Source organism: Notamacropus eugenii, chromosome 3 (genome assembly GCF_028372415.1).
Source record: "Notamacropus eugenii isolate mMacEug1 chromosome 3, mMacEug1.pri_v2, whole genome shotgun sequence".
In the NCBI taxonomy this organism is placed as follows: domain Eukaryota; kingdom Metazoa; phylum Chordata; class Mammalia; order Diprotodontia; family Macropodidae; genus Notamacropus; species Notamacropus eugenii.
Window position 1 is genome coordinate 90,544,397 of NC_092874.1, and position 26,835 is coordinate 90,571,231.

The following is a 26,835-nucleotide window of genomic DNA, read 5'->3' on the forward strand; positions in this document are numbered from 1 at the left end:
TTGTGCAAGTCACTTAACCTCTTTCTGCCTCAGTTCCCTCATATGTAAAATGGAGCTAGCAATAATACCAGCCTTACAGGGGTGCTTTGAAGCTCAAATGAGATAAGGTCTGTAAAGACTTGCAGACCTAAATTCTACCTATTATTGTGGTAAAGTGCCCACTATAATACTAGGAACTGGGGATACAAGGACCAGATGAAAACAGTCCCTCAAGGAGCAAGCTTTTACTGGAGGGAGATGACACACACTCAAATCAGTGAGTCCAAAGGACTGTATCAGGTCATTTCAAGAGGTAGAGAGTAGTAATAAACAGAGGGGATGGAAAACCTTTATGAGAAAGGTTGGCCCCTGAGCTGTATTTGGAAGGAAGGTATGTGTTCATCCTTCATTGCTGAAGAAGACCATGCCATCAGAGAAATAATGACATGACTTGCACTTGACTTTGTTTTGAGTGAGGGAGGGCTGTGCAGGTCACCAGCCTCACTTCCCCTCCAGAGCCATCTGAATCCAGTGACCAGATATTCATCAGGATGACTGGAAATGCCCCAGAATGAGGCAATTGGGGTTAAGTGACTTGCCCAAGGTCACACAGCTAGGGAGTGTCAAGTGTCTGAGGTGAGATTTGAACTCAGGTCCTCCTGACTCCTGCACTGGTGCTCTATCCACTGCACCACCTAGCTGCCTCTATGAAGGAAGGTAGCAGGCATTCTGAAAGGAGGGGAGGGAGTGAGCATACCGCCAAAGAACCCGTGTTGGGAGATGGATCCTCTTCTGATATTCTTTCATGATTCTGACCTCATTCCTCTATTTCAAAATTCAGTCGCTCTCTGGTCACGGGGTGAGTACAAAAGGGCTGCAGCTGCTCCTAAAGCTGGGACTTTAAAGAGCTTCTCCTAGCAGAGGAAAGATGTGTATGAAAGGTGGAACCTGGCACTACTCCCCTCTCTGGAGACCAAGAGAAAGAGGTCTGCTCTTCCTTTGCAAGGAGGTTCTTTCTTCTAGGTTCTGTTGGGTCCATAGATTCCTTCCTCCAACCTTAACTCTTTCTGGAGGCTAAACTATACATTTTAATTATTGGTGTCTACCATTAGTCTACCATTTCCCAACTCATTCACTAAATAACTTGTAAAATACAAAAAGCCAGAGCGGAAAATGTGGGAAAAATTCTCTCTTTGAGAACAATCAAGAAAACTTTCCTTGGCACAGTTTAGCAAAGATATTTCTAAACCATGGAAAGTCAGTATTATATAAAGCAAGATGTACTGGGCAGAATGGGGAGACCTGGGTTTGGGAACCAGCTCCACCATCTTACTAGTTGTTTTGCTTGGACTCAGTTTCCTCATCTGTAGCAGGTGGTAATCCTTCTTGTACCATATACCTCACAGGGCTATCTTAATGTTCAAATGAGATAATGGATATAAGGTGATACATAAATACAAGCAATTACCTCCTGGGCTGTAAATCCATGAAGGTGGGGACTGTAGTCTTATTTCATCCTTCTATCTCTAGCACCTGGGCCTGATATTCACAAAAATGAGATCCTTCAACAAACATTTATGGAATTTGTTGTAAAATATTAAAAAATTCTTAACTTAAAGAGTTACCAGATAGTTTCTTCGCAGCAACTCATGATGTGTAGATGGTGCAAGTTTTTAGAGATGAAGAATTAAGGTTAGATCTGGTCCTTTATTGGCTGTGGCCTCTCTTCTTCAGCAGTTCTGTGGTTGGAACACTGCATGGGCATTTAGTGAATGGTGGTTGGATGGAATTGAGAGATTCTGGGATCTTCAGTGTCAGGAAGGGCTTTATTCTTGCTAGTCTGAACTTTATATATGCTAGTCTGAACTCCCCACAATGAAGTTCACACCTATTTTTTCTTGAAGACATATCTGTGGTGGAGGATGCCAGATTTGCAGTTGGAAAGAACTGGGAACAGATTCCAAATCTGACACACTATGTGATGGGGCAAAATACTTAATGTCTCAGAGCCTCACTTTCCTTACCTATAAAAAGGGGATGATAAGATCTATTGTACTTATCCCATGTAGGGCTCCACTGATGTAATCTATGTAAAAAGGTTTGTAAATGCTAAATATATAAATGTTAGTTATATATTGTTTTGCTCTAGCAGAGAGGACAGATGGTGCCTATGCTATTGGGGAAAGGAGTGCTTGAATAAATATGATATATGCTATCCTAATCCTACTTAAAACAAATGCCCAGTTATCAATTCTACTAGTCAAGATTACTATTTTTTTTTTTTAAAGCTGAATGTCCATTAGGGCTTTTGGAATAACATATATGATCTAGGTGCTATAATCTAGCTGTCACTGAGGCAATCTAGTCTAAGTCATTTATGGTTTAGGAGGCCCAGGGAAGACTTACTCAAGGTTACACTGGTAGAAAGTTTTAGAGAGAGGATTTGAACGCAGGGTCTCTGACTTCAAACCTCCAGCTCTTTCTAGTGTACTACACCAACTTGTGTTTCAATAATCCCCTTAAGAAACCCCTTGAAATACTCACTGTTTCCCTGAGATAATGTTGGTAAACAAGAAAATAGCAATGCGAGTGGTAAAATAATATTTTATTCCATGGATGAACAAACGCTACCATGCCACATCCTAACTTCCCTCCTACCACATCTCATGGCCAGAGCCGGGTTCCCCTTGTAGATTAGGTTGGCTTTGCTGACAGTCGAGCCCATTGGAGTAGCAAAAGCATGAACACATAGCATTCTGATTGGTCCTGTTTGTCAGTGGGTTGATCTCTTCACAAAATGGCGGTGTGTGTCACCTTCTTTTCTTTAGAAAACAAAAACCAAAAATAAAAAACAAACAGAAAATTCCAAGTTGACCTAACTACAACTGACAGCCAAAGCTTAAAGGTGAAACCGAAATCCCCAACCACTGAAAAGCAACATGGATATGTCTTCACTGCTGTCAGATGTCGAGGTCACCCACAGGACAACTGCAAGCCAAAGAAATTGGTACTGACATTCAGGCTGTCAACACGTGAGAAAGGAAATGACAGTAATTGATATATTTCCAACTAGCATTTCTAAAGAGTTCAGATCAGCCAGAGTGTTAGCATGCATGCTGAACACAAGATTAATATTGCTGGGGGGGCTGAGGGAGTAGGGCAGGGAGACTCCACAAATGACTGACATACATTCCTTTATATACAACAAAATGAAATATACACTATGAATACTGGCTGTACATTTGGTCAGAGTATATCTTACAAGGCTAACGTAGAGAGCAACATCAACCTTACCACTCAAAGGGGAGGGTAATGGAACAATTCCCAGGAAATGAAGTCCAATTCTGACATGTTCTTACACTTTTTTTTTCTCTTCAGGTTTCTCTTCTACAAGGGTTACTGTGACTTGAGCATACTTAATAAGACTGGAGAGGATGGGATCAAAGCCCCGTCATTTTCACCAGATGTGATACTGATGGACGAGACCACTTAGGGAGAAATGGGACTTGACGGTTTTAGTTTCTGGAATGGAATGGAAGTGGATAGTAGCAAATCTAAACCCGAACCTAAATCAAGCTCTGTGGGGAAGCTGCCTCTTGCAAATGAACGTGCCCGGGGTGTCTTCCGTCCCTCAGCTTTCTGAAATGGCTCCACAAAGTGTCTGACTCGTGACCTTAAAGACAAAGTAGTTAGTTTAGATGTTTCCTTATCCAAACAAGGTGAAAGCCTGCAGATGAACAGGGAAAAAGCAAAGCAAACCCAAAGAACTCCATGACAACAGAGCTTCAGATAAAAACTATATAAAAATACTAATTAATTACATAAGGTTAAACGTTAGCATAACTACAACAATACTTTTGTACGGTCCAGAGTCTGTCTTCTTCAAAGCACCCTGGTTGTAACACTGAATCTTCTAATAATGGGAAGAAGCAAGCAAATACGTGAATCTTTAAAATATCTTTAACATAATTGTGCTATAATCTTGGTTGTTGATTGGTTGGTTTTTTTTTAAATTTCCATGACAGTTTCATCGGACACAATGTGATGCTGCTGACAATGGCGCTCTAATGATGCAGGAGGTGGGCTTCAATGCTGGATAGCTTGGGTTTAAAGGGCCAGCGATCTGGCCAGTGATCTCAAAGTCCTCAAGGCGGGCCTTTCCTACCATTGATCCATAAGCACTCTTCCTTGCGCTAGAGGGGGTGGGGTAGGGGGGCACTTAATCCAGCAGTCACTCTGTGGCCAAGAGAAGGTGATGCCTTGAAGCTATATCCGTTCCAGACAGCAGTCTCTGTCGGACCCGTCATGCGTGATGTCCCTCTTCCTGGGAAGGAGCTTACTGCTGAGACAGAGCAGGAAGGCTGCCTTCAAATCTGTGACACACATGCTAACATAACATTTCTTTCCCCAGCTCCTCCCCTGGGGGAATGGTGAGGGGAGGGGGCAGGGAGGGAGGACACTTTTCAGTTGCATATTGTTAAATAGAAAGAACCACTTTTGTGCTTGGTGTGGATGCACAGTTAGTCCTCCTCCTCTTCTTCTTTCATTGTGACTGTGGGCAGTTTGTCCTGAATCCTGAAACACTCCACAAAGAAATTGATGATGGATTGGTAGAGGTGTTGCTCCAAAGAGGAGCTGTGAAAGTAATGGCTTTCATCTGGGTAGATCTGTAAGGGAAGGCAGAGAGAGAATGTTAGGCAAAATTACAGTGAGAAACTCAACATTTCCTGGAGGGACAACATAGGATGATACCCTTGGTGCCATTTAAGTAGGTGATGCTGTGGATAGAATCCTAGACCTGGCATCAGGAAGGTCTGAGTTCAAATCCAGCTTCAGAAACTTAGTAGCTCTCTGACCCTGGGCAAGTCACTTCCTCTATGTCTGCCTTGGTTTCTTCACCTATAAAATGGGGATAAGAAGTTTCCTACCTCCTGGTGTTGTGAGGATAAAATGAGATGTTTATAAGGCACTTTTTGAACCTTCAAGTACTACGTAAATGCTAGCTGTTATTATTATTATGTGAGTGAAAGGCCCACTTCCTCCAGGAAGCTTTCTTAGCTCAGATGAGATCTCTATGGATAGGACACTGCTGGGGGGCTTGGGTTAAAGTCTCTGACAGTATCCCTATGACCTTGGATTTAACCCCTTTGGGCCTTAGTTTCCTCATCTGTAAATTGAGAGAATTAGATCAAATGGCCTCTGAGGTTCTCTCCAGCTCTAGTTTTATGATCAGTCAATACCACTTAGCTGAAATTACTCTCATTTAACCAAATCACAAAGTCGAAGTGCCCTTGGCAACTCTAAGATTGTAAGTTGCAGAGATGGTGCTGATCTGCACTGGTAGAAGTTTTCTCAGTTGGGAGTTAACTATCCTAATGTCATTCCAAGTCTAGTTGCCATTCCTATTTAATAGAATGCATGTTTCCTTAAAACTTTAGGAAGCAGTATAAGAGTTAGTATAATTGCTATAACTTCCATTTTGCAGATGAAGAAAGTGAGATTCAGAGAAGGACTATGAATGTCCCAAGATCATATAGCTGATTAGTGTCAAAGCCACATCTCAAAGGCATGGTGTCTTCCAACTTTCCATTTCCACATTGCCTCTCTGGGAGTGTCTCTGTCTATACCACTCAGTTGAAGCAATACATTTACTGAACAACTTTCTTGAATGAAATGGTTACTATTCAGTTTGTATTCAGTACAAAAGCATAGAATTTGAAATGGTAAGGCACATTAAAGATAATCTGGTTCACCTTTCTATCATTTTACAGATAAGGAAACTGAGATCCACTAAAGTTAAGTGACTCCAAGGTCAATAAGGATGTAGTGAAAGCTGGGATAAATATCAAATTATAAGACTTTCAATCTATTATTCAATGATGACTCGGTTAAAGATGGAAAGAAGGGCAGGTAAGAGATGCTGAATATAAAAGCTTGTCATAGCCATGAAAAATAAAAGATATCAGGCATGCCAAAGGTCAGATGTTGCTGAGGCAAGTGAAAAAAAACTACCAAAAAAAAAAAAGGATTTAAGAAAAAAGGATTATTTGGAAAAAGATGAATACCAAAAAACTTCTGATGGGGGTGGATAGTACAATGACAGTGGTGAGAAGGTAAAGCTGCTTAAGTCCTCAGCATCTGTATCCTTTGCCAAGGAGAACTCCCTTCGGGTTAGAAAGCAAAGACTGTGACCAATAGGGAGCTAGTACCCAAGATACACTGGAAATTGCTAAGACAGCCCTTAGTTCTTCTTGATGAATTTAAATTAAGGAATAATGTTAAACCAAAGAGTCAGATCTTGGGAATCAAAGAATCAAAGCTAATGTATTATCACCATTTTTATTGTATTAAGGCTGTTGAGTGAGGACTAACTGTCCTTAATCATTATTTGTCTGGTAGATATCATAGTCAAAAGAAAACTAACAGCCAGAAACTTAAAAATACAAAACAAAATCTTATCCAGTTACTAAGATTATAATATTTAGACCAGAAAGAGCTAATCTAGTCTATTCTTTGGTCTATTCTACAGATGGAGGAACTTAAATCTAATGGATATAAAGGTAAGGGGCTTGCCCAAGATCACATAGTATGTGATTCAAGTTATTAAGGATTTAAACCCAATTCTAAATCTAGTGACCATAATTTAGGTCAACTAGTACCCTATCAGCTGCACTGTTTCAGAAATTTGGTCCAACCCATCAAATACTTATTAAGCTCCATCCCCCACTAACAAGGTAGGGGGTGCTTAATAGAATATGTGATAGACGCTGGAGATATAAAAATGAAATGAAAGATAAATCTTGCCCTGCTTGACTTACGTGTGTACACACCTTGTATCTAAATACCTTATATCTATAACCTTTATATCTATATACATATGACACACACATATGTATATGACCTATACACAGGTAATGGGGAGACTAGCCAACTTGGGCTAATGCAGTATGCCCATCCACATGGAGGGGCCCTTCCCCTCCCTGATGCAGAGCATGGACAGATATCCTTTTGGCTTACTTGCACAGTCATGGAAGACCTTAAACTAATTGCTAAGATAGAACTGAGGGTGCATCCAAAAGTCTTGACCAAAGGAAATCTCTCTTCCTGGCTTTTTTAGTGAGGAGGAAGAAAAAATGCTACAAGCTTCCTGCTGAGGGGAATTTCGTGATCTTTTATGGTGGCCTGCGGGGAAAGATAAGGCAGTTGCAGAAACATTTGCTGCAACCACTGCTACACCTCCCCTACCTGGATCACTACTGGCCTTGAATACAAGGTAGTAACCTGGTCTGTTCCATTTCTTTATCTGATACACATCTGCCTAAGCCCAAGAGAGAACACATTCAAAAAAGGTGGTGTCATGTGTCCCCAGCCATATGGTGGCTTGGAGAGAGGAGGTGAAGACAGCAGCAGGTGCTGCTGGGGCTCCTTTATCTTTCCACCTATGCTGCCACATGGCCACGAAACTCATGTGACCTGGAGACTCAGAGCATTTCTTTTTCCTTTTTACTGGAAAGTTACCAGGGTAGAAAGTGCGATGTCATCTGTTTAAGGCTTTTGAATGGGTAATCTGTTATGACTCAGTACTCAATTAAAGGTATATTCATCACTAAGCAGTAAACAGTTAAGATACTTGCACATGCTCTGAGTCCCTCCGGAAGCAGGCTCACTAAGCTTCTACATGGACTGCAGTGGGTAGATCATACTGAATGTAATCCTGGGGACTGGGCCCTTATTGGCCAGAGCTTCGTTACATATAAATATTTTTAAGACAATCAACAAGCATTTGTTAAGTACCTACTACATACCAGATACACACCTAGTGCTGGGGATACAAAGACAAATATTAAATAGTCCCTGAGCTCAAGGAGTAGTACAAAAAAAAAATGCTGTGAAAAAATTAGAGGAGGGAAAGGTGGCAGAAAGGCAGCACTGGCAGAAGGGTGTGATAAATAGGCATAGATGATGATGTGAGCAACGACACAGAGACAGGAAAAGGGGAGAGGAGAATGGAGGATCATGATGACTTCTGTTTGGCTGGAATGAAGAATATATGAAAAAGAGTAGTATGAGATAGGTCTGGAAAGACAAGTTGAACCTAGATCGGAGAAGGCCAGAGCTAAGAGCACATGTTGTCATTGGGAGGCGAGGTGAAGCCATTGAAGGTTTTGGCAGGTGACGAAACAGGAAGAAATTTTTTTTGGCCAGATGATTTTAACTTTGTAAGCAAAAGGTGGAAATATGGAGTCAATGTGAGTGGAGAGAAGACAGAACAGAAGAGAGATGTGTGAAATGTCCTAGTTGGATAGTTAGCAGGAATTGTCAACAGATTGGACCTGCAAAGTAAGGGAAGAGTTAAACATGGTTTTTGGGGTGACTGAGCTAGTCATTCAGGGGTACCATTTAAAAAGGCAAGGATTTTTTGGTGGGGGAGATGATACTGGATTAGGATGTGGATGTGTAGAATTTGATGCCCTGGCAGAATGTCTTGGTGGAAAGGTCCAGAAGACAGATGGAGACATGGCACTGGAGCTCAGGAGAGAAGGTTAAGGTAAAGTAGATGGCTTTAATTCCAGAACACCCAATAGGCATTCCTACTCAATCAGTTCTAATGGCTCCCTATTGCCTGTAGCATCAAATATAAAATCTTTTGTTTGTCATTCAAAGCCCTTCATAACCTCGCCTTCTCCAGACCTTTCCAGCCTTCTTCAATCCAGGGACGCTGGCCTCTTGGCTCTTCCACAGACAAGACATTCCATCTCTTGACTGAGCATTTTCTCTGGCTGTCTCCAAGACCTGGAATGCTCTCCCTCTGCACAGCCATATCCTGGCTTCCTTTAAGTTTTCAACTAAATCTTTTCTTCTGCAGGAAGTATTTTTCCAACCCCTCAATTCTAATGTCTTCCCTCTGTGAATCAGCTCCTGTTTATCTTGTATCCTTAGCCTCACTGTAGGTTTTTGTTTGATTGTTGTCTTCCACTTTAGACTGTGAGCTCCTCAAGGGCAGAGGCATGGTTTTGGCCTCTTTTTGTATCCCCAATGCTTAGCACATAATAGGCGCTTAATAAATGTTTATGTACTGACCGACTCTAGTCTGAAATCTGGGTGCCAGACCTCAGCTACTCCTCCCCTTGCTCTAAATTTGATAAAATATAAGTAAGTGCAGTTTTATCCTATGGGCCACTAAAGCCAAGTCCCAGTTGCACCTCCACAGAATAGCTCACCCAACAATGGCCACTGTTTTGAGACTGATTTATTTTGTCAGTGGTACAGGAAGCCTTCATTCATGGTTCATCAGTGCATTCCTCACCCTCCCCCACCAAGAGCAGAAAGGAAAAATCTGCTCATTTAAATCAGTAAGCATGTATTAAGCACCTACCATAGGCAAAGCACTGTGCTAGGTGCTGATGTATATACAAAGAGAAAAACTTAACAGTTTCTGATCTCCAGTTGTTCATTCTAAGGGCATACAAGCTGGGAAGTAAATATAAGAAAACTTTTTTTGCTGTGATTGTTGGGGAGAGTGCCAGGAACTGAGGAAACCGGAAAAAGCAGCTTTAGGAGGTATCCCCTAAACTAAACTTTTCTGTGACCTCCACAGAATTGGAGCTGTCCAAAAACTAGAATGGGCTGAGCTGTAGGAAGAAGTCACTAGAAGGCTTCAGGCAGAGGCTGGAGGCCTACCTGCTAGGGATATTGTAGGAGATGTTTCTGTCCAAATATGCATTGGATTCAATGACTGAATTGGATAGCTGAAGTCCCTTCCAACTCTGAGATTTTGTGGGTGCTAATACAGCACCTGGGCTGCTTATTTAGAGTCTGTTTGCCTGTCGTATCTGAGCTGAACACATTTAGCAGGATACCGTGAAGCCATGGGCCTCTGATGCTTAACCTTAGGCAAGTCACTAAGCCTCCCTGGGGTTCAGTCCCTCATCTGTAAAATGAAGGGAATGAATTAGGTGACTTCTAAGGTCCATTTCAACTTGTGACAGGAATATATCCACAAACACAGCAGTGTTTTGCAGAAACAAGATTTGCTAGGTAAAAATCCATGTTTTCTGCACAGAACGTTCTCCCAGGGGTGTCCCATATTTCAACCAATCAATGAAAAGCAAATGACACCCCATTGGAATGGCTGTGTGGCTGATTGAAGGGAATATTACACCTGGTGGATTCTGGCATTATGATGACAGATCAGTCTAATGGTACAACAGCTGAGTTTTCCAGAAGGAATCACTGTGTGTAGGGGAAAGGAGTTAGTTTTTGACTCTTCTTCCCCAACCTTGGAAGGGTCAGAAGTTTAGTACTCCCCATCTGGGAGAGTAGCAGCATCCCTAGAGCAGTTGTGGCCCATGGTAAGGGCTGGGGTTGAGAGGCACAATGAGGACAGGTGGTGTCAGGACTCTATAAGGGCACCAAGGCTCAGACCTCTGATGAGGGTCACATGCAGCTGGGGAGATCATTGTGAAAACTTCAAAGGTAAAGGAGGCCTTCTCAGAACCATGAGCTTGAGTTCCACCCTTTGGCCACACCTGCTCTCCTCGTCTGGACTCGTTCTCCCCAGTGACCTTGGATGTGTATGAGAGGTGGTGGTTTTGTTCTGGCTTTTCTTTTTTCACTATGCCATCTCAGAAAATACCTTTTTTAAAGGTAATTGAATCTAGCTGGCTGTAATCAAGGGGGGAGTATACCTGCTGGGGGGTTTGGGAGTGATATAGTAATAGAGTCCTCCACCCCTCAGGGCTGTCCTTGGGATGCCAAGGGAAGAAACAGCAAGCTGCCCTCTGGGGCCCCAGCCAGCCAGCATGAGTGGAGAGGGGGGAAGGAGAGTGAGCCCAGTTGGGATGCAATAACACAATTATGTTTTCTAAATGAGAAAAACAGGCCTGTTCGCATATACCATACCTGCAAGCTGTAATTAGCCTTTCCTCTAATTAGATGTGCAATGAGCTCTGCTGTATGCTGGAAATGGATTTTTTCTGCAGGGGGGAAACAGAAGAGCGTGTCAGAAGCCACAATCACCATTAAAACAGAACTTATTCCCAGGTAAATGGTCCAATCGTTGCTTAGGTCACTTACCATCAGCAGTTGCGTGGATGATCAAGAACTGCTGTTCTTCCAGGGATGACACCCGATGGGCTAATCTGGTCATCTGGAAGGAGGCACCGACCAACGATGTTAGTAATTTGGAGCACAAGGAACAAAGTGTTGTTTTTTTTTTTAATGTCTATACAGGATTTCCCAAAGTCTTTAAGCTATTAAAGCCTAAAACTACTCTAAGACTTTTAGAACTCTCTGTATGAATCCTATCCAGTAGCTCTAAAGATGGATTGTAGTGGAATCTGGGAGTGAAAGGAGGAACAATCCCATGATTCCAAGCCTCCCTTTGCTAACCCTTGCCTTTGTTCACCAGACCAACTGCTATCCCTTACTACAAAATGCCACCATTTCAGCCAATGAACACCAGCTGGTTTCATGTCTGGGAGGTGTACTTAATTATTCAGGTGCAAACTTTTGCCTCTGTGGTTGATAATTAGCAAACTCCCACCCTGTAATAGGCTGCCCTAATCCAGTTATCCTTAAGACAGTTTAAGAGAGGCCACCAGCTCTTCCAGAGCTGGAAGTGATTGATCATACAGTTCCACCCTAAGATTGCACAGATTTGGGATCTTGGGACAGGCCCGAGGTGGCCCCATTAAGTAGTGGTAGAGCTTTGATTTAAGTCTGGGTCTTCCTAACTTTAGCCCAGCACTTTTCCACTGGACCTCCCTATCCCTCATATTTGTTTTGATCTTAGAGCTGACAAAACTCTTTAACATACAGGATTTCCACTGAGTCCCACAACAGGAGAGGATGAAACTGAGGTTCATGGAAGTAGAATCTTGTCCAAGGTCATATGGCTTGTAAGGGATGGAGCTGGGACTAGAACCCGGGTCTCTTGATTTCTGACCTAGGGCATGTTCCACTGTGCCATCCCCACCTCTCATAGCCACTGATGCTTTACTAGAACTCTAGCCAGAGAGGCAGGAAATAGCTTTTTTGTTGAATCCAAATGGACTATGGAGGAGACACTTAGGTAATATGATTTCAGGGGACTGACTAAGTAAGTCCCTTTGCCAAAACACCAGGCTTATTAGCCTAGTGATATTAGCAGTCCCTTTTATTTTACTCTTCTAAAAAAAAAAAAAGATTGATCCTGTGCTTTTACATCACCTTCATTTCAAAATATGTCCCTCCTGATCCCTTACTCAGAGAAATATCATTTGTAACAAAAGTTAAAGAGAAAAATAGTTCAGCAAAACCAGCATATGAGCTGTGTCTAGTAGCAAATGCACTATTCCTTACTCTCCTCCTTCCTTCACTTGGTAAAGAAGAGAAGTTGAATTTCTTCAAATTTTTTTTGGATTTCCTTTAGCAGGAGACAAACATCCCACAAGGGAATGCAAAAGCTCTTGGGAGAGGCAGTAAGGTCAATGGGTACCTGAAGGAAAAAATGGGGGACCCTAGGAAATTGGGGATGAGGGGCACAGAAAGATGATAACTTTCTGTATGCACTGAAGGGAAAGATCCTAGACTGGGCAGTTGTGGTGAAGGTTACCCTGTCAAAACATACCTCATATGCTCTGTTGTCAATTCCAAGGAGACCCAAGTATCTTTCAGAAAATGCAGAAGCTTGGAAAGAAACAGAGGAAACCATTAGCTAATATCCCTTGGCCTGGAAAGCAGGTACCCTGTCCATTCCCAGTCCCAAAACAGATCTTCACCTTGATCTAGTGGACTTTTTGCTTGAATAAAGCAACATTGCTGTGGTGGCACTTGTAAAATGTGTACGTTGGAATTTTTCAAAATAGTAAAACCTTGGTTTCTTGGGCCCATATTAATGTGATTCCTGAATTAATCCCCAAAGACTTGTGATACCTTCAGTTACAAGTTTTCTCCCTCCTTCAACCATCTCCTGTTAAACTCATCTGTGTCTGTGCTACATCCATCCATTAGAATGTGACTCTCTTGAGAGCTGGGACAATACTACTTTTCATTTCCAAGGCTTAGCACAGAACTTTGCAAATAGGATTTAATAAATAAATGTATGTTAAATGAAATTATCCACAAGGGAAAAGAATCAAATAAAGATTAAATAAGTCATTGCCAGGGAGATGTTCATGATGCTTGAGACACATGCAACCCCACTTCTTTCCTATGCCATCTCTAGCTGAATCCACAATTTTGTACAATTGAAGATTCATGTTCAGAATGATGATTCCCCAGGTACTATCAGTTCCTTAACCATCAAGGCAAGAACTGAGTCTCTTCATTAGGTCTTACTAAGATAGGAAAATGAATTCATTTAGTTTGTCAGAACCTCTATGCATTCTGAGTAATCCTGGTTTTACCAAATATTTAAATTAAATTTGTAATGGAACATATACTTTTGAATGGAAAAACTCAGTTATTGTGAGTTTTCAGACTCTGACTTATCAACCAGATTGTATCCATTAGATGACAGGCACAAGGAGTATAAAGACAAAATTTAAATATATAAAATAAATACAGGGTGATTTTTTTGGGGGGGGGGTGTGAGGATAGGGAAGATCTTATGAGTTAAAGTTTGAAAGAAACTAGGGATGATACTAAGAGGCAGAGGTAAGGAAATACACTTTAGGCACAGGGGACAGACTGTAGTTACTGGGATAAGGATGCATTATTTGACAAAAACTGCTGGGCAAAGTAGTTCATGCAAAGTTAATTCCATAACTTGGGAGATGGATCATAATAGCATAAGGAAAGTTCAGAATTGGGTAATATTTTGCAAAGTATGAGGAAAGAGAGAAGAAGTTAGGCTACCCTTGTACTAGTCAAATACCTCATATTCTGCCCCCCTCCCAACTCAACTTATTTCCAGCTCTTTCTCTCTCTCTTTCTTCAAGAAATACCCAAGTATACTCTAAACTCTCACACCATGCAGGCCCTCTAGAGGTCTAGGGCCATGATGGAGGAAAGGAATGGTAGTGAAAGTGTGGGCACAAAGACTTGCTCCCTTCCACACTTCTTTTCACCACAGAGTAATTGGCCTTAAAATCCGTTTTATGTCCAGCTCCTGGAGAATGTAAATGGGATTTCTGGTAACAAAGTCCAACAAGCAGTTGCTCTGTGCTGGGTACTCTGCTATACCCTGGGAATACAGAAGCAAGAAACAGTTTTTGCCTTGAAGGAACTCACATTCTAGGAGGGAGACAACATGAAAACAATTTGGAGAAGAATGTTAGCAATGAGTGGGGGATCCAGAGAAAGGTCTCCTGCAGAAGCTGGGGTTGGAACTGAGTCCTGAAGGAAGCTAGAGAAACTAGGAGGAGGATAATGACCATCATCATCATCATTGCTAGCATTTATGTAATACCTACTATGTGCCAGGAAATATGCTAAGCCCTTTACCAGTCTTGTTTCATTTGATCCTAATAACAACCTTGGGAGGTAGATGCTAGTTATTCTCCCCATTTTTCAGATGAGGAAACTGAGACAAACAGAAATCAAGTGACTTTCCTAGCTACTAGGTTTTCTATGACTTGATCCAAACTTGGGCCCTCCTGACTTCAAGCTCAGTACCCTATCTACTGCACCACCTAACTGAGGGGAAGGGGCAAAGATTGGAAAAGTTGGAAGGGGGTAGGTATTTTTGGAGACACTTTCTCCATCAGGGTACATTATAACAGAGTTTACCTGCAATCCAGGAACCCTCAAATCACATTTGTAAATAGACTCTGAGTCACTGATGATGGAGAGACAAGGATTTGAGCCCCCCACCACAATGGCTCAGTTCCTCCTAGTGATAAGGGCTATTTACCATAGAATTTGAAGTCCGTTATGGGGGAGAGAGCAGAGCCGCAGGTGAAAACTGGACCTTGACTTTGACCTTGGTTTTCTGCTTTTGTTGGAAGAATGTAAGTACTCAGGTACCCACCATAATCCTAGTATAGAAAGAAAGATTAGATATAAATGATCACAGGTTAGTAATTGAAATAGTTTCAGAATACATGGGAACTAAGTTATGAGTATGATATTACTATTATTACACTATTATAGTAATAGTAAAGGAAGTCCTTTCCACTCTACTGCCCTGTGAGGTAGAGAAAACATTCACACTCTCATCAACCTTTGGTCTTGATTTCTGTGTTTTTACACAGGGCTGGCTTTACCTTTGACTCAAATCTATATGTATTTATTAAGTGCCTACTATGTGCTAGGCACTGAGGATACAAAAATAAAAAGGGCCTTGATTCAACTACCTTACATTCTCCTGTGGGTGAGTGTACCATGTCAAAAGATAACACAAAATTTATATAAAATATAGAGCAGGTGGGGAGTGGGGAGGAGTCACTGGTCAGAAGGATAACTGGAAGAATCTCCAAAAGTCACTTGTAGAAAGCGTTACTTGAGCTGAACTTGAAATTGAACTAGAGTGTCTAAGAGGTGGAGGGGAGGAAGGAGATGGAGATTCACACGTGGAGAATGGCAAGCAAGTCAGGGGGACTAATGTGAAACTAGTCTGGAGGAGAATAATTGCCCAGAGGAGTTTTATATTTTATCTAGAAGTAATAGGAGATCACTGGAGGGGAATGATATGGTCAGACCTCTACCTTAGGTATGATATTTTGATAGCTGAAGAGAAGACTGTAAAATATATAAAAGCAAAACAGTCATATGTCTACATGATATGTGATTAGGTCCTTATTTTTATAACAATTTGTTATAAACTTAGTATTAATAATCAATCCAACTAATTAAACTTGATTAATTATTCTGGACAGTCAAATAAATTAATCTCAACATATAATATTATAACGCTTTAGTCACTCCCTTTATCTTTCATCAAAACTCTTTGTCTCTTCATTCTCATTCAAGTTTCCTCGTCCATGGTTATAATTAGGGTGTGCTTTGCCTTTCTGTTTTTTTCCCCTTTTCAATAAATGTTTGGAGATAACAAAGCCTGAAATTCTCAGATTATTCATTCTTTTGGGGTAGGTTATTGTAGGTTTCTGTTAAGATATAAACATCACCTGGGAGAGTCATCATATTTAGGAATTATCATCCATTATCATTTTAGCTAGAAATTGGTTTGTCATTTCATTCTCCTAGAAGGCCCTAAGGGAATGGAATGGAGGATAGATCAGTTTTGATATAGGAAGCTGGGGATGAGAAAGAAAACAAGGTTTGGGTTTGACAAACCTTCTTTGGCCCCAGGAATTCCTCCTGGAAATTCAGTGGGAAGCAGGAGAGCATGGGGCAACTAGAAAGAGACTAGGGACATGATAAATGGAAGAGTGCCAACATTAAAAAGATGCCCCTTCTTTATGTTTAGGGCTGGCCCTGTTACTATGATTACGTTCTATTAATTTGAGATCAAGAGCTGTTTATTGCTTCAAGTTCTCCTGTTCCTAATTAAACACTAGACAGAGTCCTGACACAGAAGAAACCATTCTAAGGAAGTATTCTGTCTTTCAAATTCAAAGTTGCCTTTGTTGAACCAGGATCTCTGAGCTGTGTTCTCAGGGGTGACAGTGTTTGCCCTGATCTATCCATTCTCTGGACTTTTTTTTCCTATTTAACAATGTCAGGATTTCTTATAGAAACCCAGTTTTGTTTTGTTTTTTCCAATTTTTAAACATTTTTAAAGTTTTGAGTTCTAAATCCCATCCCTCCCTCCTCCCTGAGACAGTAATCAGTCAGATGTAGGTTATACATGTGTAGTTATGGAAAACATTTCCATATTAGTTATGTTGTACAGGAAGACGAATAAAAGAAGAGAAATGAAAGAGTAAAAAATAGCATGCTTCAGTCTAATTCAATCAATATCAGTTCTTTCTCTGGAGATGAATAGTATGTATGCTTCATCATGAGTCCTTTGGGCTTTCCTTGGATCATGGTATTGCTGAGAATACCTAAGTCATTCACAGTTCTTTATTGAACAACATTGCTGTGACCGTGTACAACATTCTCCTGGTTCTGTTCACTTTACTGTGCATCAGTTCATGTAAGTCTTTCCAGGTTTTTCTGAAATCATCCTGCCTGTCTTATAGCACAATAATATTCTATTATATAGAACATTTATTCTATATATAGTTATGTATATATCAGTTCTATTATTCTCTATATAATTTTACACATAATATGTATTTTATATATATGGAAATCATTCTGCCTATCTTATAGCACAATAATGTTTTATCATAATTATATACCACATCTTGTTTAGCCATTCTCCAACTGATGGCCACCCCTTTGCTCTCTAATTGCAGCACAAAAAGACACCACAAAAAGAATTGCCATAACTATTTTTGTACAAATAGATCCTTTTCCCTTTTATTTGGATGTCTTTGGGATATTAGACCTAGCAGTCATATTGCTGGATCAAAGGGTATGCATAATTTTGTAGCTCTTTGGGCATAGTTCCAAACTGCTCTCCAGAATGGTTGGATCAACTCCACCAATAGTGCATTTGTATCTCAGTTTTCCCACATCACCTTTAACATTTTCCTTTTTCATGTCATATTAGCTACACCGATAGGTGTGAGTTAGTACTTCAAAGTTGTTTTGCTTTTCTCTGATCAATAATGATTTAGTGCATTTTTTATATGACTATAGATAGCTTTGATTTCTTTTTCTGAAAACTGCCTGTTCATATCTTTTAACTATTTATCAATGAAGAATGACTTGTATTTTTATAAATTTGACTCAGTCCTATATATATGAGAAATGAGGCCTTTATCAGAGATACTTATTGCAAAAATTTCCCCCCCGTTTTTGCTTTCCTTATAATTTTGGTTGCATTGGTTTTGTTTGTGCAAAAATATTTTAAATTTATATAATCCATTCCCTGCACTTCTTACAATCATTCATATCAGTGTAGCTGATGGGGGATAGTGGTGGAGGGAAGGCATGGTCAAAGCTCAAATCACCTGAAATAACCCTACAAGCCAGAAGCTCTTCCAATATGTTGGGCAGAGATCCATTCCTTAGTTCACTTAAGGACTATTTCCATTCCAATCCATTCCTTCCATCTCCTACCTACTTTACACAGTAATGCCCATTCAGGCCTCCTTAAGAAGTAGTCAGGGAATGGTGCCTTTAATAAACAAAAGAAAAAAAATGACTAAATCAAGCTGGGAGGGAAAGAGAAACAGTTACTATTGATATTCACTCTTAGCCTAAAAAGGCCAAGGTCTCCCATTGCATCCTGGGCCATCTCCAGTCATCCTGATGAATATCTGGTCACTGGATCCAGATGGCTCAGGAAGAGAAAGTGAAGCTGGTGACCTTGCACAGCCCTCCCTCACTCAAAACAAAGTCAAGTGCAAGTCATGTCATCATTTCTCTGATGTCATGGCCTTCTTTGAAAATGAAGCAGGAACACAGCAACTTTACACAGTAGGCAAGTCAATTGGCAAATGAGTGTAATCATTACACGTTAAAAAAATACTAACATCCAGGAATACTTGAAGAATCTGTCTTTTTTCTGCCTAGGAAACTCCTTGTGTAGGAAATCCTTCCAGTAAACTAATATAACTAACAGATAAATAATGAATTAACCCATGGGGCAAATCCAGCCTGCTTTTGTAGGCCTGCTGCTAGGAATGGTTTTTATATTTTAACATAAATCTCAGGGGAGGTACAAGAGCTTGCCAAGAGTTGGATTTGGCCCTTGAACAGTAGTTGGCTTACCCCTGATTAATAGGTAAACCCTAGGAAGTTGTTTGAGGATAGACTTACCCAGGGTTACAGAGCTACCAAGTGGGGTTTGAAGTCAGGTCTTCCTGACACCAAGCTCAGCCTTCCATCCATTATGGTGCACTGCCTCTACTAACAGAATAGATGCTACAAGGAAACTCTACTTATTCTTCTTTCCCATTTGGCACCAGACCATAAACAACAGTAGATTTATGGGAACAATGTAATGAAGCAGCTGGTGGACCTTTCTAACAGTAGCTGACTTCCTTCTTTTCCCAGAGGATACAGAGGAAAAAACTAAGCAAAGAACTTATCTCTTAAAAAGCAAAATAATCATAATAAATCACAGGCCATCAAAGTATGGGCACTCTCAATAAATCAAAGTGAAGTTGAACTGATGAAACCATTCAACGCTCTTCCACAGAGTGTGTGCCCTGGAATGCAAAGAAGACAAAGCCGGAGACTCACCTTCCCAAACACTGCCACACGGGTCTTGTCGATGTAAGGTTCCTTTAACATGGTCCTGCAAGGTTAAAGGGGAGAAACAGGATTTAATGCCAAAATGTAACATATACTATCTTCTTTTTCTGATGAAATCCAAAGCAATTCCCACTTATGACCTAGAGAAATGGAAGCCATCCCTGAAAATGGCAGACAGCTTGCACATTTCAAGATCAAGGGGAAAGTGTCTCATTAACAAATCCACCAACTGACCTCTCAACATGGACTTATTAAACACCTACTATGTGCTTAAGTCAGACACACTGAGCTGAGCACTAGGTATACAGAGACTAAAGCAAAAGAGTCTCTGTCCTCAAGGAGGAAAAACATACTTTATCAGAACAAACAATGCGTGAAGACACAAGTTTCAAATATATGTGAGATAAATGCAAAGTTCTGTTTTTGGGAAAGGCATTAGTAGCTGGTAGGGATTAGGAAAGGCCTCCTAGGGGAAGCTGTGACTGACTCGAGCTTGGAAGGAATTCAAGGAGGGAATGTTTCTACCAGGCATAGGGGATGACCTGTGCGAATGCAGTCCGAGATGTGAGGAGATGGGATGATGTGTATCAGGGAGTGTTCTTCTAATTACAGCTGCATGTGCAGAGGCCATACATAAATAAACCACCTCAACAGATGGCTAAACCAGTTAATGTCACTGACAGGCCTCAAAGATACTGGTGACTTAGGGGGATGTCTACCCCAAGCATGGGAGGACTTCTCCTGGCAGAATGGGTGGATGAGAACAATTTGCTCTAATGGCCATGAAGGCAGCTAGTCAAGTATTGAAGAGACCAAGGTCATCCACTGCATCCCAGGCCATTGTAGTCACCCTGATTTTTGTCTTGACACCGGACTTTGGAGACTCAGAAAGAGAGAGAGTCAGGCTGGCGACTTTGGGCAACCTGCCTCACTTAAATCCAGTTCATGAGCAAGTCAAGACATCACCCTCGATGACAGTGGAGCTCTTCAACAATGAAGGATGCCCACTACATCTCACACTGCTCCAGCTACAATTCACTTCATCCTCTGGCCATCTTGTCCCATTCTCACGATCTACTTCCGCAGCCATAAGCAAATTTGTCATTGCTTATTTCCACCTACTTCCCTTTGGCTCCAACTAGCTTTTCAAACCACAATATCCCTCACTAGGCACCATTCACTACACACACACACACACACACACACACACACACACACACACACACGTATATATATATACATACATACATACATATGGTTTCCTCTTATTAGAATGTAAACCCTCCTTTAGGGAAGGGATTGTGATTATGTTTTTATTTTTATCCCTAGCATCTAGTACGGTACTTAGCACCTTGTAAGTACTTAATCAATGATTTTCTTTCATTTATTTCATACCAACTCTAAAATTCTGAGATTTTCTGAAGGCATAAAGGGAATAAAAGAGAGTGAAAAGTCTAGGTTCCAACTCTGAGGATGCAAAGCTAAATGGCTGAAAGTCTGTTGGTTCCACAATGGGAAGAGGGAAGTTAGGAAGAGGTATAGGTATGATAAATATCAACTAATATCTTTTGATCATCATCTCTGTGCAGAGAGCCAGCCCTTTAAAGTCTACCTCAAATCCTGTATCTTTTGTGGAGTCTTACCAATTCCCCCCATTAGCAATAACCGTCCCTTAAAACAATACTTTGTTTGGATCTTTCTAATTTGCTTGTCTCATAATATTCCATATCATAACTATCCATTTTGTGTCATCTCCCTATTAGACTATAGGAGTTTGTGGGATGGTGTCTTACCTAAATTTTCCATATTCCACAGTGCCTAGCTCTGAACAGAACAAACATCTAATAATTGCTTGATAGAGAAATTAATGAATGAGTGACACTGTGGTAGATACTAGGATGACAGAAAGAGGTAGGAGAATTAGTTCCTGCTCTCAAAGAGATTCTAATCTAGTGGAGTTAATAGGCCTGGCTTGTTGTCCTGACTTCTCCCAGGTCTGTGGAGTTTTAGACAAGTTACAGCTTTTATGGACCTCAGTTTAATCATCTGTCAAATAAAAATCATAAATGTTGGAAAACTAAAATGAGATAATAGAGGTGAAAATATTTTTTAAATGTTCCATTCAAATCTAAGCTATTATAGATATATTTAGTGAAACTTCATTAATTCTGATCATACTAATCATTCAGAAGTGAACTGGGTAGAAATCCATTTGAAATGTTCTCTAAAGAAAGGCTGCTACGTAAATGTATACTGTAAATTAGATTCCAGAGGGATATTTAATTGACTTAATGAGAACTTCCAAGTAATTAAAAGTATCCTTTGCATATAAGAATTTTTTTCAAACAAATACATATGTAATTTGGAAGGGTGTGAGAGTCTTCTGTGGTATTTCCTTTGCATATAAGAATTTAATATGGAAATGATCTTTACTGTTCATTATAGTGGGTTTAGCAGCAAAACCACTTGAGAACAGTAACACAGTGAGTAGACTGGATGTTCTAAAATGTTTGTTTGTCATTTAGTTGTTTTGGTCATGTGCAGCCCTTTGGGACCCCATTTGGGGTTTTCTTGGTAAAGACACCGGAGTGGTTTGCCATTTCCTTCTCCAGCTCATTTTTCAGAGCCTGAGGCAAACAGGATTAAGTAACTTGCCCAGGGTCACACAGCAAGTAAGTGTCTGAGGCTGCATTCTTCAAGCCTGGTTTCCTCTCCATTATGTCACGTAAAGTATTATCTGAAGTTATTATCTTTCAATAATAATCTCACTGTTTTTTAAAGTTTTGTGAATGCCTTCTACAATTAATACTATATGTCATGACACTACCAACGTTTCTGATCTCATCTCCTCTTTGGCCCCCACCAATGGACCAAAGAACAATTAAGCAAAAATAAACCGAAGCAAAAATAAACAAAGCAAGCAAATCTGACAACATGTGTAACTTCCCACACCCAAAGGCTCCTAAAGGCTTAGCCCAGAGAAGAAAGCATATGTCATCATCTGTTTGCCAGGGCCAAGCGTGCTTATTGCTTAGAGGCAGTGAGCTGGCACCTGGACCTGAAGTCTTCCTGACCTTGGGTATGTGACTCTGGGGAAGTCACTTAGCCTCTGCCTCAGTTTCCTCACCTGTAAAATGGGGAAAATAATAGCATCCACTTTGCAGGGTTGTTGTGAGGATCAGATGAGATGATGTTTGGAACATAAAAGCTTAACAAAGTATTTGTTTCCTTCCTTCTTCCACTTTAAAAAACACCTAATAATACCCAATATTTCTAGAGTGCTGCAAAATTTGCGCCAGCACTTTACATATATTATCTCATTTGATCCTAACAAGAGGTAGGGGTTCTTATAATCCTTATAATCAGATGTGGAAACTGAGGCAGAATGAGGTTAAGTGACTTGCACAGAGTCACAGAGCTGGTCCATATCTGAGATAGGATTTGAACTTCCTGACTCTAAGTCCATCTGTATATGGGCTTTGAAACAGTATGTCTGCATTCCCAAAGGCTATTAGATAGCACACTCTCTCTCTCTCTCTCACACACACACACACACACACACATACACACATAAATACAAATGTATATATACATGCATACATATATATTCTTTAGAAATTCAAAGTAGGAAAATAGATCAATATGTCTAAAATAATCTAGTGCCAACACCCATTCTCCTTGGATCCCTTTGTCCTGATATAGTACTTTCCTGAGAGTCACTGGAAGCTGCTATTGGAGATTCCATGTGTACGTACAACAAAATACCTCCACATACCTCCAAAGAATGAAGAGCCCTTCGATGGACACTTATGCTTCTCAAATTTACCCTGTCCTAAAGAGAAAGATTCCATTTCCACCTACTCACATAAGATAATATAGAGGGTAAAGGCTTTAAAAACCTTTAAAGAGTGGGATAAAGGTTAGCTCTTATTGAGACCTTTCTACTCCATTCTGATTTCTCCAGTCTGACAAGTGATGGTGTTCATAGGCTGGACCACACAATGTTGCCTTTGGTTCTATATTCCTCTGTACTCTTTCATTTTCCTATATATGTAAATCTTTACTTCTCAATCAGACGATGGGGACCTTGAAGTTAGGACTTGTGCCTCATTTGCCCTCATGGTCACCTCAACATCTAGTACGGTGCTGGGCACCTAAGCCAATACTAGCAATTGGAAACTAGAGTATACTATGTATGAGGGTGTAGTGAAGGACCCAGCCAAAGACTCAAAGCTCTCTAAAATATGAAGTACACTATGAATATACCTGGTTCTGCTAGGTATATAGTATATGCCTAATTATGGATTATATTCATAAAATCACATACTAGGAAGGTTCTTTCTTCTCTCTACAGAAAAGCAGGGAATAGCCTGGCTTAGCTTTCATAGTCATTCCTAGTCTTAGGACTGATTGTGTATGTGTTGGCATACACACCAGCGCCCATGGGTAGTATATTCATGTGCTTTGGAAGACTGTAGATGGGTCCAAATGATTACTGCCAAATTTACAGGTTGAAAAAAAAAGGAATGATTTAGCTATTGAAATGCTGAATGATTCAACCAAAATTCTAGACATGTAGAAATACATTTGGAAACATATAGAGAGATAGTGGCTGTTAGACTTTTTTTTCCATTACTTTTCTTCTGGATATTTGCTATAGAAAGTAATAGGAGTCTGTGGAAATTTTGAAGCTCATGGAGCCAGTCCTGGGCTCTCTTCCACCTCACAAGTAATTTTGGATTTTATTCTAGGCCCTGCGATTGACTCAGGAGGAAGCATCAGGCCCTTGGCAGTCCTGTCATCTCATCTTCTGGGGATTTCCATTTCCTGATCCTAAAAAAAAAAATCTAGATAATGATACTCATTTGCAAAGTGCTTTGAGATCTGTGAAGAGCTGTTATTTCAGTACCAAATATTGTTATTATCCTGTTGCTCTCAACTATACCCAGCTGTGCTCTCTGTGACTAGATTTTTAGCTGTGTTTTCTGAAGTGAATCTAGTCATTATAAACTGTGAAGGCTATTTTAAAAAAAAATTTGACATCAGGGCAGCAAGGTTAAAAAAAAGTATATGCTTAGGGTAGGCATTACAATCTTGTTCTTGTCACTGGATGGGAGAATCTTGGTTGGAATCAAGCAGCAAATATTTTTGATGAATGCCTACTGTGTGGTTAACTCCATTTTAGGCACTGTGATCCTTGCCCTCAGTGACCTTGTAATCTAATTGGGGATTTAATACAAACACACATTAAACAATTAGAGAAAGTAAGGCATTATCAAATTAATTGCTGGTGTGGTAAAGACTCCAAATCCTGCAGGACTTTTGGAGAGGCCCATAGGGTTGAAATACTCAGAGCAGGCTACACAGAAAAGATGAGATTTGAGTGGGGGCTTAAAAGATAGGGAGGCATTGGACAGGTAAATGGTGGGGAGAAGGTAATATAGATGGAGGATCCTTTCCCATTCACCCATCTTTCACATAGCTGCCAAGACAGTTCCCTTAAAGTGAAGGTCTGGCCATTCTAGACCCTTACTCAGTAAACTCTACTGGCTCTCTATTACCCTAAAACTCAACCATCAACTCTTCTGTTTGGCTCTAAAGCTCTCCGTAACCTGGCTGGCCCTTTCCTCTCTCTCTAGCTGACTTACACATTCCTTCCCTCCACACTCTCTTTAGACCAGTCATACTGGCTCACTCACTGTTCTTTGCAGACCACAATATTCCATGTCCCCTCTCTGTCTATTCCTCATGAAGATGGCAAGAAGAGGCTATAACAATATAATAATGATGAGAATACAGAATAATCTACCATAAGTGCATGGGAGAGGTGCAAAATTAGGTGAGGTGCCTGGAGGGAAAGGCTCTTAATGGACCGAGGAGAGGTGGCATTTGATCAAAACTCAAAGAAAGGATGGGTAGGAAGTCAGAGCTGAAAGAGGGGAGGAAGACCATTCCATGCAAAGACACAAAGGCAGGAAAGCATGAGGCATGTTTGGAGGACATTTTAAGCCTGAGTTTAACTCTGTATGTGGTCAAGGACTTAGTGAAGGTGAGCAGGAGCATTTCAAGTAGGTGGAATGAAATATTATGAGATGAGTCTGGAAAACTAGGCTGGTGTCAGACTGTGAAAGGCCTTGAAAGCCAGGCCATAGATCTGAACATTATTCTGTGAACAACAGGGAGCCACAGAAGGCTTAGGAGCTGAAGTGAAGTGAACTGTTGAATTGTTGTAAACCTTTTACCTTCCTGGTTGAATTGCAATCTCTTTGAAAGGTTTTTAAAAAATTTATCTTCATATCTGACATGGAGTTTGCAGGATGGAATACTTAGCGATTATTTGATGAGCTAAATTGAAATTCACTAAATGACAGTGAAGACGCTAATGGTTCAGATTGTCTGTTTCTGACTCTGTGTAGATAAATTTGAGACTGGGTAAATTCTTTCAGGAACACCACTCCCCTGGAAAGTCATGTCTTATGACATAACTTCTGCATGCCGTAATATAATGAGATACACATTCTTCAGATTGAAACTGTGTGTGTACGTGCATATGCATGTGTGTGCGTGTGATGAATAGCATTGGACAGGTTCCTGATGGTCTCCCTCTGGACTTACCTACTTTTTTATTGATTCTGGACATTTTTTTTGTCTCTTACTCTGCTGGTGTAGAAGACACTATGGGTAAATGAGAATATAATGTCCTCAGAACTGTAGATCCTAGAGGTGTGAAAACTACACTGTGGAATCAGCACCAAATCCATGTTTTGGGTTACTCTCTGAGGGAGGACAGAGTTGCATCGATCCATTTACACATCCCTCTTGTGACTAATGGTCTTTATGTGTGAGGATGTTGGCCAGGGGGAGGAGTATACTCTGCTGCCATTCAGTACAATGAATCTAGCTCAGAGAATGAAGGACCTTCAGGGGAATACCAATGATATTTTACCTTAAAAATAGCCTGAGACTTGCCTACAAAGTCTATGCAGGCATATTGAAAATTCATGCAAATTATATGCAAATTTGCACAACCATGTCAAGGACCCATTTGTGGCTCCCTGGGGGGGGTGCCCAGTCTTATGCCATTGAAGTGCTTTGCCCTATTACCTTTCCCAATTCAATTCAATTCACAAGGTATTGGGCCCTCACCCCACAGCCTTCATTTGGTCTTTCTCCTCCAGGGAGCCCAGTTTTCTCTTCACTTCATGGAGGAGCTTGGTGCCTTGGAACCCGCTACCACGACCGTCAAATTTCACCACGATGGCGCCATGACTGCTGACCATGACTGTTTCCCAGTTGACCTCAAACTTTTCAGTCACACTCTGGCTCCCTGGTGTGCCGTCCCTGAAAAAGAGAACAAGGGCTGAATGCCTAAAAGACTTATGTCACCCATCAAGTCAGGGGTCTCAGGAAGCAAAAAATGAGTTCCCTTTAGTAGTCCTAGTGCAAAAGAATTCTGTTCACCCTCGAGGAGACCCCTAATCCTTTCCCTTGTCTGCTGATCTGGTTCAGGGAGATGGGTGGGTAGCAAAATGATATCTGAATAAACATTTTAGCCTGTGAGCTAAAACTGAATATCAGAGGAATAAATTATTTCTGAATACTCTGAGCTGGCCCTGGGCAAAATGATTAAGTATGTAATATTTATTAAAATATTGTCTA

The 26,835-nt window shown here is 40.7% G+C and overlaps 1 protein-coding gene across 3 annotated transcripts in view; it reads right to left on the reverse strand.

Moving 5' to 3' along the window:
- Positions 1–2,569: 2,569 nt before the first annotated feature.
- The window catches only part of DPP6 (dipeptidyl peptidase like 6), a 1,325,443-nt gene continuing 1,301,177 nt past the window's right edge, over positions 2,570–26,835 (reverse strand). For all 3 annotated transcript variants that reach the window (XM_072652136.1, XM_072652135.1, XM_072652137.1), the window contains exons 20-26: positions 26,323–26,517; positions 19,165–19,219; positions 14,816–14,939; positions 12,590–12,648; positions 11,056–11,128; positions 10,882–10,955; positions 2,570–4,646 (exon numbers count right to left, since the gene is read on the reverse strand). In XM_072652136.1, coding sequence (XP_072508237.1) covers positions 4,500–4,646; positions 10,882–10,955; positions 11,056–11,128; positions 12,590–12,648; positions 14,816–14,939; positions 19,165–19,219; positions 26,323–26,517 — 727 coding nt within the window. In that variant the 3' untranslated portion in view covers positions 2,570–4,499. The remainder of the gene's footprint in view (positions 4,647–10,881; positions 10,956–11,055; positions 11,129–12,589; positions 12,649–14,815; positions 14,940–19,164; positions 19,220–26,322; positions 26,518–26,835) is intronic.